We start from the raw sequence: 18,552 nt of genomic DNA, 5'->3' as shown, positions 1-18,552 counted from the left end.
GTGAGACTTCAGTTAACTGGATGGTTCTCCACGTTTGATTACTAGAATTTCGTTTCTATACGCGAGACATTCATATAAGGACGAATCAATAGAATCAATCAAGACTGTCCATCTTGCCCCACCAGTACACATATTTTTTAAACGTTTGTACTCATTCACGCATAAATAAATATACCAGTTATTTTCCATGTCACTTAAGAGTTACTTTATCGAAATAAAGGAAAAAATCAGCGAAAGAATTGATTTTTTCGTCGATAAACCTTAAAATAGGAAACTTGAAAATTACATCCGCACGAAACTGCACTACTGATTATCAATATTTGCTTAAATTGTACATGTTTAGCAGTATTAAATGCCTACTAAGTGTTTCATAATTCAAGGTTACTCATAATGATAGGGTACACACACAATACATTTGAATTTTTAATGTTACATCCCTAAAATAACCGTGTTGCCGTTCTTACCCCACCTGTCCGTCTTACCCACAGTTCCCCTAATTGTGGAAATGTCTATTACATTCTAAAAACACTTTGCGCGTAAACACAATGGCTCGCCAGCCACGTACTCGATGAGCTACGCGTCGACAGTGAAACACTTGAAACAAAAAATACAATCTTTAATTTGCACCAATTTTAATTAATTTTGCATCATTTTGATAATGGTGATAGTGGTACTAGCTTAAATGAAAAATTACTGTGTAGCCGCACTTTTCAAGCCGTAACTCCGGCACCGCAATCCCAATCGAACCGAAATCGATAGCAGCCGATGGGAAGGTTGTACCTTTCATTCAAGTGTTAGTTTGTGCAAATCGGTCCAGCTATCTCTCAGAAACAGAAGCAATATTATTTGCTACATAGGCACATACACACAAAGATTTTCCAATCTTTTCGAACTGAGTCGACTCTCCGGGACTCGGTTAAAAAGTCGATGTTTGGAGCGATTGCATAACCTTTCTATACGGGAAAGGCAAATGAGTCAATCTGAAATCATAAAAATTGCCCCGTGTTACCGAGTGTGGAGCGAGTAAAGTGATTATGACGCATAACCAAATACATCACGTGGGTTCCACACACACACCCTAAACGATACGATACATTTAAATCGCACGAAAACAGAAATAAACAAAATAAGCCGAGCATCGAAATGTATTCGTATCGATGTTCTCAACACAGGAATTGTTCATACTGTTGGTAATACATACACACATGCACACTCGTAAGCACACACATTTGCCGAACTCAGCGAATTCAGTCGAACGGTATGAGTTTCGGCCCTTCGGGCCTCTGGTTACCTTTCGATTTTCAGTGTGATTGCATAACCTTTCTATATGAGAAAGGCAAAATGTTCTATATGGGAAATTTTCGTTCTTCTACTCAACTCCGGAACGAATACTTTGTTCAAACGATATTCGATAGCAATCAATGTGAATACTGTATCCTTCATTTATGTACTAAGATTATGAGAATCGAGCCAGCAATATATGAGAAATAGGCGTGAGTCTAATTTTGAAACTTGGCCATTTCCTCGAATTTCTGGGATCTTCACCAGTTCTCAATGTAGTCAAGGAGACTTTGATTTGCAATTAGTGATCTTTATTTCACTAAATTTCAAGCAATTTAGAACCTATTTCAATTAGTTTTGCATCATTTAGATATAATGATTGTATCGGTTTGTAAGGGAATTTCACATGTGACCGCATACTTTAACCCGTAACACGGGAACCTGAACTCAGATTCCAATGAAATTTAATAGCAGTCAATAGGGATGCTGTAGCCTTCATGTAAGTATTACTTTGAGAAAATAGAGTCAGACATTTCTAAGAAGCAGATGTGAATTCACTTTAAGAACTTAGCCACTTTCCCGAAGCTTCCAGCTCTGCCGAATGTGTCCAAAGTGGTCAACGTGGATTTAATTGGGATCTAGTGAGCTGAAACTATAAATTCAAGTAATTTAGGACACATTTTATGAGTTTTTGCATCTTTTAGATAAAATGTTGATACCAATTTTTATGGAAATTTCATGTGTGATCGTACTCTTCATCTCGTAATTCCGGAACCGGAGGTCGGAATTGAATGAAATTCAATAGCAGCTTATGGGAAAGTTGTACCACAGATAACAGACGTTTAGGCTCGATTCGTGTGTAAAGACCCGCTACTGAAATTTCGAATAAATGAGACGTTTGAAACACGTTTGGCAAACGTTTGTAGGCGCAGTGATCAATGCATTGAAGCTGGAGTGTAGCTGTCAAACACGTGTAGCAAACAGTTGCGTAGATGGCAATAGTGAAACACTGATTTCGCACGGTTATCAATTTAAAAGTTTACACAGGTTTTTGAAGAAATTTTGTTCTAGACGAAATGTCTGATGTTATCTGTGGTCTTATTCTTCTAGAAAATTGTGTATTATTAAATATTATTATATGAAAACGTTACAAATAATTTACTTCAAATATGTGTTGCGTAATTTTGTATTGCGATACTTTTTTGTTAATTTTAATGGATCACTTCAATTGGGTCATTAAATGAGAAAAAAAAAACTCTTTTTTTATTACATAGGGTGATGAGCCTATTTGCACCATGTTTCTATTATCACCCTACCCATTTGAAGCCGTTGGTTAGAGCAGTGCCTGCCATCTTTGTTCAACGCATTGAGTCAAATGGTAGCGCAACAATAGGGGCACTCGATTCGAGTTTTCATTGAGCTCAAACACGAGAATTTTACTGTTTTCAACGCATTTGTTTTATTATATTGGTTCTTAACAACGAAGCAAAGCGGTTGATGTCGATTTTTACGCATTCCATTGATTATAAGGCAAGAAATTACCGAATTAGTGAGGCACCTTGTTTAGTATGGCGAAAATAGGCTCATCACCCTACATCGATAAAGCTGATTTCGTGATTGCAACAATGTATTTTTCCAACTCAGGAAACGTGAAAATAAAATTTAAATTTAAAATAAAGAAAAATGTTGACAGTCTGGATTTGACACTATCAGAAAGATTTGACATTTCGAATTTCACGACAACTGATGCCTTGTCAGAAAAAATGAACACATGTTTTCCCGGTTTTCCCGCAGGGTTATTTTTATTTGACATAAACGCCATACAATGAATATAGTTTTTTTTCATTTTGGGTGCTGTCTTGATAGGCCAGATGTAAACAACCGCAGTTTTCCTATGTATGGTTGCCAAGCTTATATAAGATTTATTTTAAAAAACAAAAAAATCGTTTTTACTAATAATTACCAAGTTTTTTTAAAATGATGTTGTATTATGTATATTGGACCTAAAATTTATCGAATGGAATGGAAAGCTGTATATAGCTTAATGACCCAATTGCCGAACGCTGCACAGTGGGACCAATCTAAAAAAGATGGGACAAAACCTACTTGAGACCTTAGATGTCATTTTAGAACCAGCATTTCTTCGTATGATATGTTCACAATATTATTCTGCAACTTTTTAAATAGAATATTTTGTTGTTAGACTGAAGTAGAGTACCCGAGCAAAAAAAAAAATTCAAAAAAATTTTTTAGAGGGTCGATATCTTCGACAAAGTTGTATAATATTATGTTTTGAATAACTTCTTCTAAGATACCACAGACATCAGACCTCAAATTTGAGGCAAAATAGTTGTTTTTTGAAAATATGATCAAAAAATCAGTTTTTCGATATTTCCATGCTAAAAACCTTAATTGAATAATTTAATATGTTCTACAAACTTGCAGGTAAAATACAACTTTTTGTTGAAGGAAATAATAACCTAAAATCAATATTTTGGCTTCTAAAACTATTTTTCATATAAATTTACTGTATTTTCATCAAAGATTTCTGTTTTAAGGTGCACTTTTGTGCAGCCAAATTTTGGCTATTCCGATACTCTATTATTCGTAGAATAAAACTAATCTAATACTACATAGAAACAGGATATAGTTGGACGCATTGTTTGGGTGACCATTCATGTACGACGGTTTATAACATAAAATGTGTCTATATTATTTTTAATTTATATACATTATTAGCTATTAACAAAATCTTACATTTTGTACGCACTTACAAGTATATAGAACATATTTAGTTGATCAATTACGGTTACAATATGAAAAATTGAAAAAATAATATAAATTTTGAATTTGAACTGCCAAAGAACAACGATTTCGGCTCAAAAAATAAATAAATGGTATTTTCAACAGAATTGTTCCAAATACAATATTTGACAACTTTGCTGAAGACCTCAACCACTTAAACAAAATTTGATTTATTTAGTTCGGGATTTCTACTTTAGTTTAACCAATAAGATTAGTTCTACAAATTCATAAAAGTAGATTTAATATCTATTTGATGCCTTAGATATGATAGAATCTAAGTGTGTCGAAAAATATTCACAATATAATTGAATCATTTCTATTTTTTTAGATGGTTGAGGACTTCAGCAAAGTTGTATAATATTCAATTTCGAACGTTTTGGAAGTTCTGGTCCAATTCTTCCCATACCACAAAAAGGAACCGATCCGCGATATAAATTTTCCAGCATATTTATTCGGTAAAGGGATGACTGATGTTGTGTATCAAATTTTTGACCTTATGAACGTGTTCAACAAAATATTTTAGAACCGAAGAACCGCAAGCCAATTTTGTTCAACAGTGCTTGAGAAGTTTTCAGCAAAATGTATCCCGAGAATTTTTACCAAAGATTGTATTTGCAACCATCCTGTTTGTGATGTTGTATTCAAAAAGCCGATATTCAAGGCATTAGTTTTCTGCGTGTTGAGTTTTGCGCCATAAACAGCTGTAAAGACAGCAAAAATGTTTCGATGAACATAGAGATGTCGTCCGAATATGAGTACTGAATGAGGAAATTGTCTCCGCAGTTTATCAAGTAAGGGTTATACGATCTCCCCTATATGTCCCTTATTTATACTTTCATAAAAACGATAAATATCCCAATTTAGTCCCTCTCTTTTATTTCTCGTTTTTCGAATTTTCCCCCTGCCTTGTGGAACCGGTCCCTCCAGAGGGCCACTATGTAACCGCCGTCGCCCTTACCACTACGGAAACTGAAGCGTGAGCGACTCCAGGTCCGATGACTTTTGAAGGATTCCCCGCGGGTCCGAATAATACCATCCGCCAATCCGACCTACTAGACTTTGGCAGTTCAAATTCAAAATTTATATTATTTTTTCAATTTTTCATATTGTAACCGTAATTGATCAACTAAATATGTTCTATATACTTGTAAGTGCGTACAAAATGTAAGATTTTATTAATAGCTAATATTGTATATAAATTCGAAATAATATAGACACATTTTATGTTATAAACCGTCGTACATGAATGGTCACCCAAACAATGCGTCCAACTATATCCTGTTTCTATGTAGTATTAGATTAGTTTTATTCTACGAATAATAGAGTATTGCAATAGCCAAAGTTTGGTTGCACAAAAGTGCACCTAAAAACAGAAATCTTTGATGAAAATAGAGTAAATTTATGTGAAAAATAGTTTTAGAAGCCAAAATATTGATTTTAGGTTATTAGTTCCTTCAACAAAAAGTTGTATTTTAGTGTTACCTGCAAGTTTGTAGAACATATTAAATTATTCAATTAAGGTTTTTAGCATGGAAATATCAAAAACTGATTTTTTGATCATATTTTCAAAAAACAACTATTTTGCCTCAAATTTGAGGTCTGATGTCTGTGGTATCTTAGAAGAAGTTATTCAAAACATAATATTCTACAACTTTGTCGAAGACATCGACCCTCTAAAAAATTTCTTTGAATTTTTTTTTTTTGCTCGGGTACTCTACTTCAGTCCAACAACAAAATATTCTATTTAAAAAGTTGCAGAATAATATTGTGAACATATCCTACGAAGAAATTCTGGCTCTAAAATGACATCTAAGGCCTCAAATAGGTTTTGTCCCACCTTTTTTGGATTGGTCCCACTGTGCGCTGTACGCAGGACAGTGCGAGTTTGTATTATAGATCGTGATGCTAAAGAAAATTTGGGCAATTTATCTTGCCCAACAGTAAATCTGAAATGAATAGACATGTGTTTAACGCTTTAGATGAACAGAGACCCTGAAGTTCTTACCGGGGGTCCGCGAATAACAATCTTCCGGAAAGATAGTGAAATTTAAAGTTTTTTCTGTGACAGACTGAAATAGTGACAGCATATAAAATCAATGTTAAAACCGTGGAGGTCCGCATCCACCCGCGGTGATTTCGAAGAGGTCCGCGATCACCAGGGGTGATTTTGAAGGGGTTCGCGATCAGCCAGGGTAAGTTCGAAGGGGTCAGTGGTTCAAACAAGGTTGAGAACCGCTACTCTAGATTACAATGAGCCCATTGAAGGGCAGATTCAATATACCAGAATAAAATTCGAGTGTTGAACTTCGATAGTGTTCTGAAATGTGATCGCGCTACAATTACTGTTTTTGAATTTTCCACCCTTGTTTGACATAATATTTATATTTTCCTAAATTTTTTTTTCGAGCCCGTGGGAATTGAATGGTTGGTGTTGCTATTGTTTTTATTGCTTGGGGTTCGTTTGTTACCTAGCTATCCTCAGTAGACAGTGAAAAGGGAAAAGTATTGGGATGAACGATGTAGAGATCATGTAAGCCTGAGAACAATTACGAAAAATGAAAATCTGTGAGATAGTTGGCGAATTCTTTTTACTTTATTAAGGATGCAGCAAGAACTCTTTTTCTACTTCAAATTTCGATTGATTGATTATTTCGAATATTTGTTTAGTTGTTTTTAACTGGCTGGACGGCTGGTACAACCTTAGCGGGTTGATTGCTGGAAATTGGGATGGCTTGATTTTTATTATCACTATTGTTTTGTAGAACAGTTGAGGTTGTTGCTGGTTTTTGGGCAGTTCGCCGTACTTTGGTTATCTGCTTAGCTGGGACAGGCGCACTGGTGGGGGTGTTGCTCTTTACAGCTGTAACAGATGCAGGGTTTATTGCGGATGCTGGCTGAACAGGGACACTCTGGGTATCTCGTTTTTGAGCGATTTTACTGGCAGTTTGACTGTTGGTTTTGATATCAGTGGTACGGGTATTGGTCTGTTGGCCATTGTTACTTGACGCAGATGTCCACTGTGCTGGATGTTGTGGAGTAATCGATGGTCTATTATTATCGCTGGCTGTTGGTTGAAGTTTAGCTCCAAAGTTGCTGATCGTCGGCGTACTAGTCAACGTAGATGTCTGTTGATCAACTGGTACGGCTAGCGCGCACGACACCACAGCAAGTAAACAGATCTATTTAGAATAAAACATATATTATTAGGCATGCAATTTAAGTCTCCAAAATATCGTAAAAGAAAATGATGGCTCTTACAAAACACTTCATTTTTAATACAATGTAAGCCCCGGTAGCTATCGAATGACAATGTTTGGAAAAAGCTTGCTCGCCGTATATATAGAGAGAAAATAGACAACAACCAGTTTGCAGAGAACAAACAACTGGCAATTAGGATGCCATCGTTGAGTAATTTAGCCGCCATTCGATAAGGGATTTTGGAAAATGGAATATTTAATAAAATACGTCCTCATATTCTATGCTGGGAAAATCAACCTTCTTTATTTTTTCGATACGTAACATTTTAAACATTCGGCCTTTAGTTTCAAACATAGGTTATTCTTAACCCTTTTCTCACTTTTAATAAAATTGTATTTCGTCAGCAGTCGCGGACATCTTTTTTCGGCACTCCCCTTTTTGTTTGAGTAGCGGGTGATTCAGCTTTTCAGTGCGATATTAGCACGAATGTGTTAATTTAATATAAATAAAAACAACATTGCGGTTAGTTAGCGAGCTTGACTTATTTCGCACAAAAAGTGTCGACGTCTAAGATTGCTGATACTTAAACATTCAAACCTCGACAAACATATGATTAGGGCGTATAAGTCTGTCATAGGTCCCCTTTGAAGAATAATTTCAGATATACCGCTATTGGCTGAACACAGTTCATAGCAGTCAATGAAGGAGAAAACTTTTCTTTATTGCTGACTACTGTGAGATATAGATGATACATGATACATATGTAATTAATCCAATTGGAGGGTAACGGATAGTCTTGAATTTCCATTCGAAGTGAGTTTTGATAATCGGTTTATGCGGCCTAATCATATGTATATTGAGATTCGCATTATGTAGCCATTTTATGTAGATACATTTAAAAGATAACACAACAGTATCAGAAGAAACCATTGCCTTTGTAACCAAATTCAGTGGAATATGTATAATATGGAATATGCCGTCTATGGAAGCAGACTTTCAATGTCAGCTTCATTCTCCAAGAAGCCTAGACAAGCCGTGTAGTATAGGTAAAGGTTGTTTCAACCTGTTTTGGTAGTTTTTTTTGTAAAACATTTATTGTCCAGTTTCTTATTATTACATGTTAAATAAAACTTATAATTTTCAATGTTCTTCTCGTTTGCTGGTACACTTGTCATCGATGAAAATTCTTTGAGAGTTTGTTGGCGGGTCCGTCTAAATTGACGCTGAATGGTCGGATATATCCAGTCCTCATGATGTAGCTGTGAGAGCCGTCGATCCAGAGCCAAAAAACGTTTCGCTGATAAGTTCTTATTTGATATGTTCTTATTTTCGGTACATTGGAATAGGTGGTGCTCGATGCTATCTGTCTGACCGGGACAAATACTGCAATTTGAGTCAGCTCTCCTGTTCACCCTATATAAAAATTCGTTGCTTACAACTTTGCGATGCACAACTGAAAACCATGCTGAGCGTTGGCGTGAGCTTAAAAGCTTAGAGTGGATGTTTTTAAAAATTCGCTTCCAATCACGTTGTGGATTTTCCCTGACTATTTTTGGTTCTTTAAGCGGTTGTACAAAATAGTTATACTATACTAAATTATACTAGAAGTAGGTGCTCTAGCTATTTCGTCCGTCAGGAAAGGGGTCTCTTTGATTACCGTCCGGATGTGCTCATACTTTCGTGGGACGCGTGAAAGGTTTGGAGGATTTGCGTTGTGCTCCAGAAAACTCCACAAAAAAGGGTAGATCCGAACCGATATGCTGTTTGTTAGAAGGGCCTTGGCTTTGATAGATGGTGAGAGGAGGTTTAACCCTCCTAGACGTTTTGGAAGTTCTGGTCCAATTCTTCCCCTACCACAAAAAGGAACCGATCCGCGATATAAATTTTCCAGCATATTTATTCGGTAAAGGGATGACTGATGTTGTGTATCAAATTTTTGACCTTATGAACGTGTTCAACAAAATTATTTTAGAACCGAAGAACCGCAAGCCAATTTTGCTCAACATTGCTTGAGAAGTTTTCAGCAAAATGTATCCCGAGAATTTTTACCAAAGATTGTATTTGCAACCATCCTGTTTGTGATGTTGTATTCAAAAAGCCGATATTCAAGGCATTAGTTTTCTGCGTGTTGAGTTTTGCGCCATAAACAGCTGTAAAGACAGCAAAAATGTTTCGATGAACATAGAGATGTCGTCCGAATATGAGTACTGAATGAGGAAATTGTCTCCGCAGTTTATCAAGTAAGGGTTATACGATCTCCCCTATATGTCCCTTATTTATACTTTCATAAAAACGATAAATATCCCAATTTAGTCCCTCTCTTTTATTTCTCGTTTTTCGAATTTTCCCCCTGCCTTGTGGAACCGGTCCCTCCAGAGGGCCACTATGTAACCGCCGTCGCCCTTACCACTACGGAAACTGAAGCGTGAGCGACTCCAGGTCCGATGACTTTTGAAGGATTCCCCGCTGGTCCGAAGAATACCATCCGCCAATCCGACCTACTAGACTGAGGCGCTAATTTGTTTCGCTGATCTTCCGTTTGTCCAAAAGTTGCAAGTTTTGCTCTTCTCTCCCGGTCACCATCTCTCCCCTGTCCTTGATACAACTGCTTCTACACTGATTTTGGAAATAAGCCCCCTCTGAATATCTTGACCAAGCATAAGTCTCCGATAAAAAATCAAATTTGTATTCCGTATTCCTAGTTTTAAGATAGCTGTAATTTTTTACTCTTTGTTAAAACTATTGTCCCCATCTTGTATCCCTAGTTTTAAGACATCTGTGAAATTTCTCATAAATATTTGTTCCCCTATTTTGAGTACCAAACTAAATTGTTAGTTTTAAGATAACTGTAAAATATTTCGTAAAAAACTATTACTCCCCCTCTTGTATATCAAACTGAATTCCCTGTTTTAAAATTTTTCATAAAAAAAATCTTTTGCCCCCTCTCTTGTATATAAAATCGTATTTGTAGTCTTAAGATAGCTGTAAAATATTCCTCTCTTATAAAAAAATATTTCATCATTGTAACCTCCTAGTTTTAAGATATCCAAAATGTAAAAACAAAAGAATTTGACACCGCCAAGCTAACGTATTTGTGCCTAATAAACGAGGTGAATAAAAAAAGTTAGGGTTGTAAGTAGGTGACGAACAAAATCATTGAAAGTGGATCACCTTGGCGCACTGATTTTTGAATTTTTTTTTTCATTTCCTAATTTTCCGTTGACCAGTACTCTTGAGAAGCTGTTGTTCATGCAGAACATGAGGAGGTTTATCAGTTCCAGGTTCAAGTTCATATGCCCCATAGTTCTTGCAAGACAGTTGTACTCCACTCTATCGAAGGCATTTTTTTTGTTAGGGGAAACTTTGCCAATGTGACCACTATTCAGGTTATCTTTTGTGGCTGCCCTTGTTTGCTCTACATGTTACAAATTGTCCGAATACAATGTAGTTGGAAGCGAGTTGTTTATTTGTCCACATGTTTCCTCCCAACCGGGTAGTACATTATTATTGTAGCTGAGGATCCGTTTGGGACAGGTATGCCTTATCTCGTGAGGCGTCATAAGATGCCTTCCGAAGTATCGCTCCCTTCGAAGAAATAGTACTGCACAATGGCAGAGAATATGTTCCGAGCTCTCGGGCTCGTAGTTCCAGAATCGACAAATGTCATCTTGACTTTTGCCAATTTTTTTCAGATGATACTTAGGAGAACAATGTCCCGTAAATAAACCTGCGATTATACGTAAGTCTTTACGTTTTAGATCCATTAGTTTTTTGGCTCTCGTTGTATCTGGATGTATGAATTTCTTAGCTTGTCGAGCGTCTTCTACGCTACGCCAACCGTTTAGTAGTTGGTCTCTTGCCCAAGCCGAAAATTCTAGTTTAATGGCACAGGTAGATATACCTAGAAATTGTTTTGGCCCAACAAACATGTTTGATGAACCACGCCTGGCTAATTCATCGGCCACTTCGTTACCATCGACTCCTTGGTGGCCAGGTACCCAGAATATCATTACTTTATTCCGAGTTGACAGTTGTTGTAAAGATGTGATGCACTCCCAAACCAGTTTGGACTCACATTTCGACGACCTTAATGCCAACAGTGCTACTTGGCTGTCCGAGAAGATTGCGATTTGTGCATGTCTGTAGTTTCGTTTTCTACAGGCCTTCGAGCAGATGTATATTGCATATACATCTGCCTGGAAAACTGTAGGCCACTTTCCCATTCATATCGCTTCTTTAATTCTTGGTCCGTAGACTCCCGAGCCACTCAGCTCACCCATTTTAGAACCATCCGTATAGAATGATATTTACCTTGAGGTAGTATAGGACCCCCTACATCCCACATCTGACGATACACTATATGGACCTCATATGAGATATCGAAGTTTAGCCTCCATTTTATCTTGAATTGTAGTCAAGATAGGGTTTAGTTTGAGTTCCTTTATTATACTCAGGTGACCATTTAAATCCCCATCAAATAGTGGTTTACCCTTTAGCACTCTCAGAGAGCCAAGTCTCGCCTCCCCCATAGCGTGTTTGTGCAATGAAGGTAGATGAAGCATGGCTTCCATAGCTGTGGTGTGTGTTGATTTCATAGCGCCTGTGATAGAGAGGCAGGCCAGCCTCTGAACTTTAGTTATTTAGCTTGGGCGGTCTTTTTCTTAACTTTGGGCCACCACACAATGGAGGAATAAGTTAATCGTGGTCTGGCGATGGTCGTGTAGGACCAGTAAGCCAACCTCGGTTTGAGACCCCAAGTTTTCCCGAAGAGTTTACTGCACGCCCACAGTGCTGTTGTTGCTTTATTAACGGCGTATGTCAGGTGCGAGTTCCAATTCAGTTTTTTGTCTAGGATAACATCTAGGAGTTTCGCTTGTTCTGCGTAGTTGATTGTAGTTCCACTGAGAGTTGAGGGAACCAACTTCAGTTTTTTCCTATTGGTAAATGGTACAATGACCGTTTTTGCAGGGTTTACGTTGAGTCCCTCTTTGAAACACCATGTCATGATGAAGTTTAGGGCTAGTTTTCCCCTCACAATTAGGACAATGTCATCTGTATATCCAACAACCTCGAAACCCATTTCAGTCAGATCATTGTCAGTTCGTCCACTACTAGTGACCAGAGCAGGGGTGATAGCACACCTCCCTGGAGACAACCTCTATTGGCTGTTATAGTTGCTTTCGTGTCTCCCAACGTTGCTGTGATCTCTCGACTCTTGAGCATTGCAAGAATCCAGTCCTCTATCGGCTTTTCCACTCCTCTTTTTGACTGGGCCTTGTGAATTGATATGTAGGACGTATTATCAAAAGCACCCTCTATGTCAAGAAAAGTGCAACTTGCTATTTCCTTGAAATCGAGGGTAATAAGTGTCACTAAGGTATATAGGGCTGTTTCCGTAGATTTTCCCTTTTGATATGCAAACTGGTACTTGTTTAGCGGAACTTTCGATAAGTGCTCCGTTCGAATATAGTGGTCCAGCAGTTTTTCCATCAGTTTTAGAAGTGTTGATGTCAAATTAATAGGTCTGAAGGCTTTGGGTAGTGTCAGGTCTATCGAAGGCATGATCAAACTCAAACATCGCGTTTCCCTGCTGCTGTTTTAGTTCACAAATGCGGTCCAGTATGCGAACAGTAGCTTCGAAAATGTTTCGCTTTTCATTACAGCAATTTCGATTTTTAGATAAGATAGAACCAGTGGAAGGAGGGGGCTTATTCTTCTTTTCAAAATCCTCGTGAATATTTTGTAGTTAGCATTCAGTAGTGGAATCGGCCTGTACGATTTTATGCTGTCGTTACTTTTCTTCTTTTTGACTAGTACGATCACACCATCAAAAAACTCATTGGGGGCTTATGAGGACAAGGCTTCATTTATGATGAAGGTGAACTCTCTCTGAATCACTTGCCGTGATTTTAAGTAAAATTCATTCGGTAGGCCATCAATGCCAGGAGATTTTCGTGAGCTGCTTGCTTTAATTGTAGAATCTCTTCGAATGAAATCTCGCTCAGTGTATACTGATTGTCCTCATTCTCGTTCGGGATGCATTGTGTTGGATTGAAATTGTCGTTTATTGTTGTGTGCATGGAGGAGTACAGGTTAGCGAAATATTCCTGCACGCTCCGGCTATCTCATCTGACTCCCTTATTGTATCAGCACCATTCTGCAGCGTTTTAATCGAGGTTTCGGTTCGTCGAGATTTTTGGTTGGCTACGTGGAATATGGATGTGCTTTCGCCTTCGTTCCAACTCCTTGTTTGTTGGGCATAGTTCCATTGAAGCAAAAGCAAATGCATTAATGTGGTTGATAGTACTTAGCTGACTGGAATCGCCATAATAGCGGTCATAGGATGAACGAAGCAGAGCATAATACTATTCTATTGTGTCGCAGAAGGAACGCCTTTTTAACGATATTTCCATTTGAAGTTTTGGTTTAACATATTTGATCCACCATTCGATCCATGTGCGGAAATTCCTTCGGTTCCTAGTCCAATACACCCATTTGACGTGAAGTTCATCTATAACTGCTGGATCTTTTACTAAACTTGGGTGCATACGCCATACACCCCGACCAGGTGGGTTCCCAAGTGTGGGGAGCACAGTGCGGATGATGTATGCGTTATGATCCGAAAAAGCCGTTGCTGCAAAATGTGCTGTTATTATCCACCCGCGTATATTGGGAGTCAGAAGGATCTGGTCTATCCTGGACGCAGAGTCGAATCTGATAAATGAGAATTCGACATGTTGACGATGTATGAGTTCCCAGTTGTCGTCAACTCCTGAAGCCGACATGAATCTTTTAAGCATTGGACTGTGTGCATTTGATCCGGTTGCGTCTTTTTGATTCACTACAGAGTTTAAATCGCCCCTGACGATTGCAGTATTCGTCGCATTGTAGAGTATGGTTGTTGCTCGACAGCAGTGAGTACTCGCAGATTTTATCAATCTTCACTTTATTGTAGATGAAACGTATGGGATGATTATAAAATTCCTAGAATGATTAAGGTTTTAGTTTGATAGGATAATGCATACATTCTCTTACTTTTAGTGACTGTACTGTCGGGAACGTGTTTAAACTTTCCGGAGAGCGATCAATCTGGCGACACTATATGCAATTTATACATCAAATCTATTTGTTAGCTGACAATCTGACCACTCACCCTAACGACTCAGTTCAGCACTGTACTGATTTCTACGCGAACGTGAGCTTCAAGGCGGTACTTGTACTCTTAGATCCGTACTAGGTTGTCCCCGTACTATCTTGATCCGTACTGTAGCTGTAAGTTTTAGGTTTAGTTTTAGCTCTTAAGTTGAATATAGGCTCACCTTTTCACAAATAGAATTGACAAAATAAGAATTGCAAATAATCGATACCGCTCACTAATCCTCACACACTAGAAGATTATTAAATGCTTCTAACTGTGATAGTTTAGGTTATACAATTTACGATTGTTCTTCACGAAATGACTTGACAACTATTTCCCCCGCTTGTTCGACTGTCTTTCACGTCACCCTTATTCGTGCCAATCCCCCGAGAAGGCGGAAGGCGCGGTTAGTGTTGTTGATTTGTTGCATGGGCGCCGAGGGGCTCGCTTAACTGTGTAGCGCTGTTAACACTCCCCCCGGAATGCAGTAAGGGTCTCCCTGAAGCATTCATCTCAACGCCTACGTCCAGGACAGCGAGTTTAACGGCAGGCCTCTCGTAGATTCCGTTGGCCGTCTGCACCGTCGCCCATCTCACTTGTCCATCTGCACCAGGTTTGACGCAGATAACTCGACCCTTCGGCCAGCAGTTTCGCCGTAGATTTGGGTCCACGATGATGACAACGTCGCCGACTGCAATGGGTTTTGCTGTTGTGAGCCACTTCGGTTTCCGAGTAAGCGTTGGAAGATAGTCTCTAACCCACAACTGCCAGAATCGGTTGGCCATGGCCTGCGAACGTTGCCAGCTGTTTCGTAGAGCTGCAGAGCTGTCGTCGAATGGCACCCACGGTCGTAAGCCGTTTTGCGTACCCAGCAGAAAGTGATTGGGCGTCAGCACTGGAGATTCGTCGTTTTCCAGCGGGACGCTAGTGAGTGGCCGCGAGTTGAGAACGTTCTCAACTTCCACCAACGCGTTCTGGAGCACCTCGTGAGTTGGCGTAGCATTCGATTGCAGCACAGTTAGGTTCCGTTTCACGGACTGAACCAGACGTTCCCATGCTCCTCCCATGTGAGGAGAGGCTGGCGGATTAAAAGTCCATTCCGTTCGAGCCGTGGTGAACTCCCGCATCAGCCGGTCGTCGTCGAGTTCCTGTAGCGCTAGCTGTAGCTCCTTACTGGCGCCCTGGAAGTTTGTGCCACGGTCGCTGTAGATCACTGCCGGAACTCCCCTTCTAGCGAAGATGTTGCGTATAGCCATGATACAGGAATCTGTCGTCAGTGTGTGAGCGAGTTCTAAGTGTACGGCGCGAATGGTAAGACATGTTGCCAGTACCCCCCAACGTTTCTCCGTGCGTCGTCCGACGGATACCGTCATTGGGCCAAAATAGTCTATCCCCATGTACGTAAATGGTCGAGCAAAGGCAGCCAGGCGAGCGAGTGGTAGATCGGCCATCGCAGGTGGTTGCGGGGCAGCCTGGTTATTTTTACACTGTTGGCACTCCTTCCGGATCGCATGGTACGTTGCCTTCAGACGTGGACTGCGGAATCGCTGGCGAAGCTCGTTGATGATCGTCTCATGGTTCTGGTGGTTAAACTGCTTGTGTGCGTTGGACACGATAAGCCTAGTGATGTGGTGATTCCGTGGAAGAATAACCGGATTAGCGGCGTCGTAATCTGTGAATTTACATTCTTGGGTTCGGCCGCGGGCCCTTAGAACGCCGTTCTTGTCAAGAAAGGCGCACATCTTGCTTAGCGAACTGTTGTTTTTTATAAGCTTGCGTTGCTGGGTGGTTGATAAGGGTTCATTCAGGACTGCTATCTCATCGGGATACGCACTGCGCTGTGCAAGACGAAACAGGTAATTTTCCGCTTTTCTTAGCTCGTAACGAGTCAGAGGGCCACTCTGCCTTGGTTTTTTCATCTTAGCTTGCTTCAGGTTGTCCACGAAACGGGTCACATAAGCCATTCGGCGCAGTAGAGAAGACCATTCCGAGAAATCATGTGGCTGAACCACTGGGTCCAACGGCATGGTATGAAGCAGAAGATGAGGCCGCAACTCCTCTTTAGTCGATCCAAATGAGTGCGGGGAAACAGGCCATGCTTTCTTCGGTTGCCAGAGAAAATTGGGACCGCAAAACCATCGACTAGAGGCTGTCATATCTGGAGCTCGTGTCCATTTGGTTCCCTCGTCTGCCACGTTCAGCTTCGTTGGCACCCACTGCCATTCGTTGACGTTCGTCGTTTCCAGGATCTCGCTAACACGGAAGGCCACGAATTGGCTATACCGACGGTGATCCGAGTTGAGCCAGCAGAGGACATCTCTGGAGTCAGTCCAGAAGAAACGTAGATTGATTTTGACGGATAGCGATTTGGCAATGGTTCCCGCTAATCTCATGGCTATCACGGCGGCTTGCAGTTCGGACTTCGGAATGGAGAGAAACTTTAGCGGCGCGACTCTCGTCTTTGCTCCGGCCAGTCTGCATTCGATGGTTTCTCCTTCCTGAAAACGCAAATACACTGCAGCTGCGAAACCGTTCTCGCTTGCGTCGACGAACGTGTGCAGTTGTACCACCGTTCCGTCCGTCGCGGATGTGAGTGTTCGGTAGCATCGAGGTATTTCGATAGACGATACCTGCGGCAACACTGTCAGCCATGACAACCACTTTTGAAACAACGACTCATTGATGGGGTCATCCCAGCCGACTGAAGTTCTCCAGATTTCTTGCAGCAAGGATTTTAGTTGCATTAGGAAGTGTGCTATGAGTCCTAAGGGATCGAATATCATCATTAACGTCCGAAGCACTTCGCGTTTTGTCGGTCGTCGCTGCCCACTGATCAGTAGCTGCTCGTACCGCGGTGACATTTTATATGTGAAGCAGTCTGTTGAGGTGTTCCACCACATTCCGAGAACCCGTTCTGACACGTGTTTGTCGCCGATACTGAGGCTTTTCTCATCGGAGCCTGTTTCGCTCATAGCTGCCACAACTCTGGGTGAGTTGGAGATCCAGTTCCGCATTTCGAAGCCTGCTGATCTGTGCACTGTCTGTACTTCTCGAACCACTTGTATTGCTTCCTCCTCAGATTCCACACTCAGAAGCATATCGTCAACGTAGTGTTGCTTTACGATTGCGTGAACTGCTTCTGGGTGTTCTTGTTCGAATCTCTTTGCATTGTAATTTTTTACGTATTGTGCCGTACTCGGCGAGCAGCATGCGCCGAACGTCATTACCTGCACTACGTAGACGCTAGGGTCGATATCTGTCTCGCAGGCCTTCCAGAAGAAGCGTTGGCAATGCTGGTCGTCCTCCCGCATCCTTACTTGGTGGTACATCTCACGGATGTCGCCGCATACCGCTGTCCGAAACTCCCGGAACTGGATCAGAACAGATAGAAGAGATGTCAGTTGCTCTGGGCCTTTTAACAGAACTGAGTTGAGTGAAACTCCAAAGGCGGTGGCAGCTGCATCCCATACGAGTCTCGTTTTGCCCGGCTTGTTCGGATTGACGATTGGAAATATCGGAAGGTACCAAACTCGTGGGCGGTTTACTATCAGCTCTTCCGCGGACAACTTGCGAATGTAGCCTTTGTTGATATGATCCTGGATTTTCGCGTTCAATTCTCCCGCCAGAAGTGGATCCTTATTCATGCGGTTATCTAGGCATCGCCATCTTCGCAGTGCCATCGCTGCACTATCCGGAAGTCGGACTGAATCGTACTTCCATAGAAGCCCGGATTCGAAACGGCTGTCTACGGGCCGAGTGAGTGATTCCAGCATTGACTGTGCTCGTTGGTCCTCGTGTGACAGAAGTAGTTTACTTTGCTTAGATATGCCCAAGCTGTCGAGCTATTGCTTGAATATTAAATTATGGTAGATGAAATTATATTTATTATTTAGAAATTATAAAAAAAGATTTTTGTATAATAATTATTGGTTATTTAGTAATATTGGCTGCTATAACAAAAAGAGCACAAATTCCTTTTTCTTCTTGATTACCTGCAGCTATAGCAGCTCCTACTCCTGTATCAGCATTAGTTCATTCATCAACTTTAGTAACAGCTGGAGTTTATTTATTAATTCGTTTTAATTTATTAATTATTGACGAGTTCGTGAAGATCTTCACTGGTCTCTCTG

The 18,552-nt window shown here is 40.3% G+C and overlaps 2 protein-coding genes across 2 annotated transcripts; both read right to left on the bottom strand.

Moving 5' to 3' along the window:
- Nucleotides 1–6,657: 6,657 nt before the first annotated feature.
- Nucleotides 6,658–7,460, bottom strand: LOC131694015 (mucin-5AC-like). The gene is made up of 2 exons (XM_058982354.1): nucleotides 7,345–7,460; nucleotides 6,658–7,265 (listed from the first exon to the last, which is right to left on the bottom strand). The coding sequence occupies exons 1-2, from the start codon at nucleotides 7,354–7,356 to the stop codon at nucleotides 6,750–6,752; spliced, it is 528 nt and encodes a 175-aa protein (XP_058838337.1). The 5' UTR covers nucleotides 7,357–7,460; the 3' UTR covers nucleotides 6,658–6,749.
- Nucleotides 7,461–14,829: 7,369 nt separating this feature from the next.
- On the bottom strand, nucleotides 14,830–18,102 carry LOC131687916 (uncharacterized). Its single transcript, XM_058972010.1, has one exon. It carries the CDS (start codon nucleotides 18,100–18,102, stop codon nucleotides 14,830–14,832), a length of 3,273 nt encoding a protein of 1,090 aa, XP_058827993.1.
- Between the last annotated feature and the right edge of the window lie 450 nt (nucleotides 18,103–18,552).

This window comes from Topomyia yanbarensis, chromosome 3 (genome assembly GCF_030247195.1).
Source record: "Topomyia yanbarensis strain Yona2022 chromosome 3, ASM3024719v1, whole genome shotgun sequence".
NCBI classification, from domain to species: Eukaryota; Metazoa; Arthropoda; class Insecta; order Diptera; family Culicidae; genus Topomyia; species Topomyia yanbarensis.
This window is presented reverse-complemented; position numbering and strand designations above follow the sequence as displayed.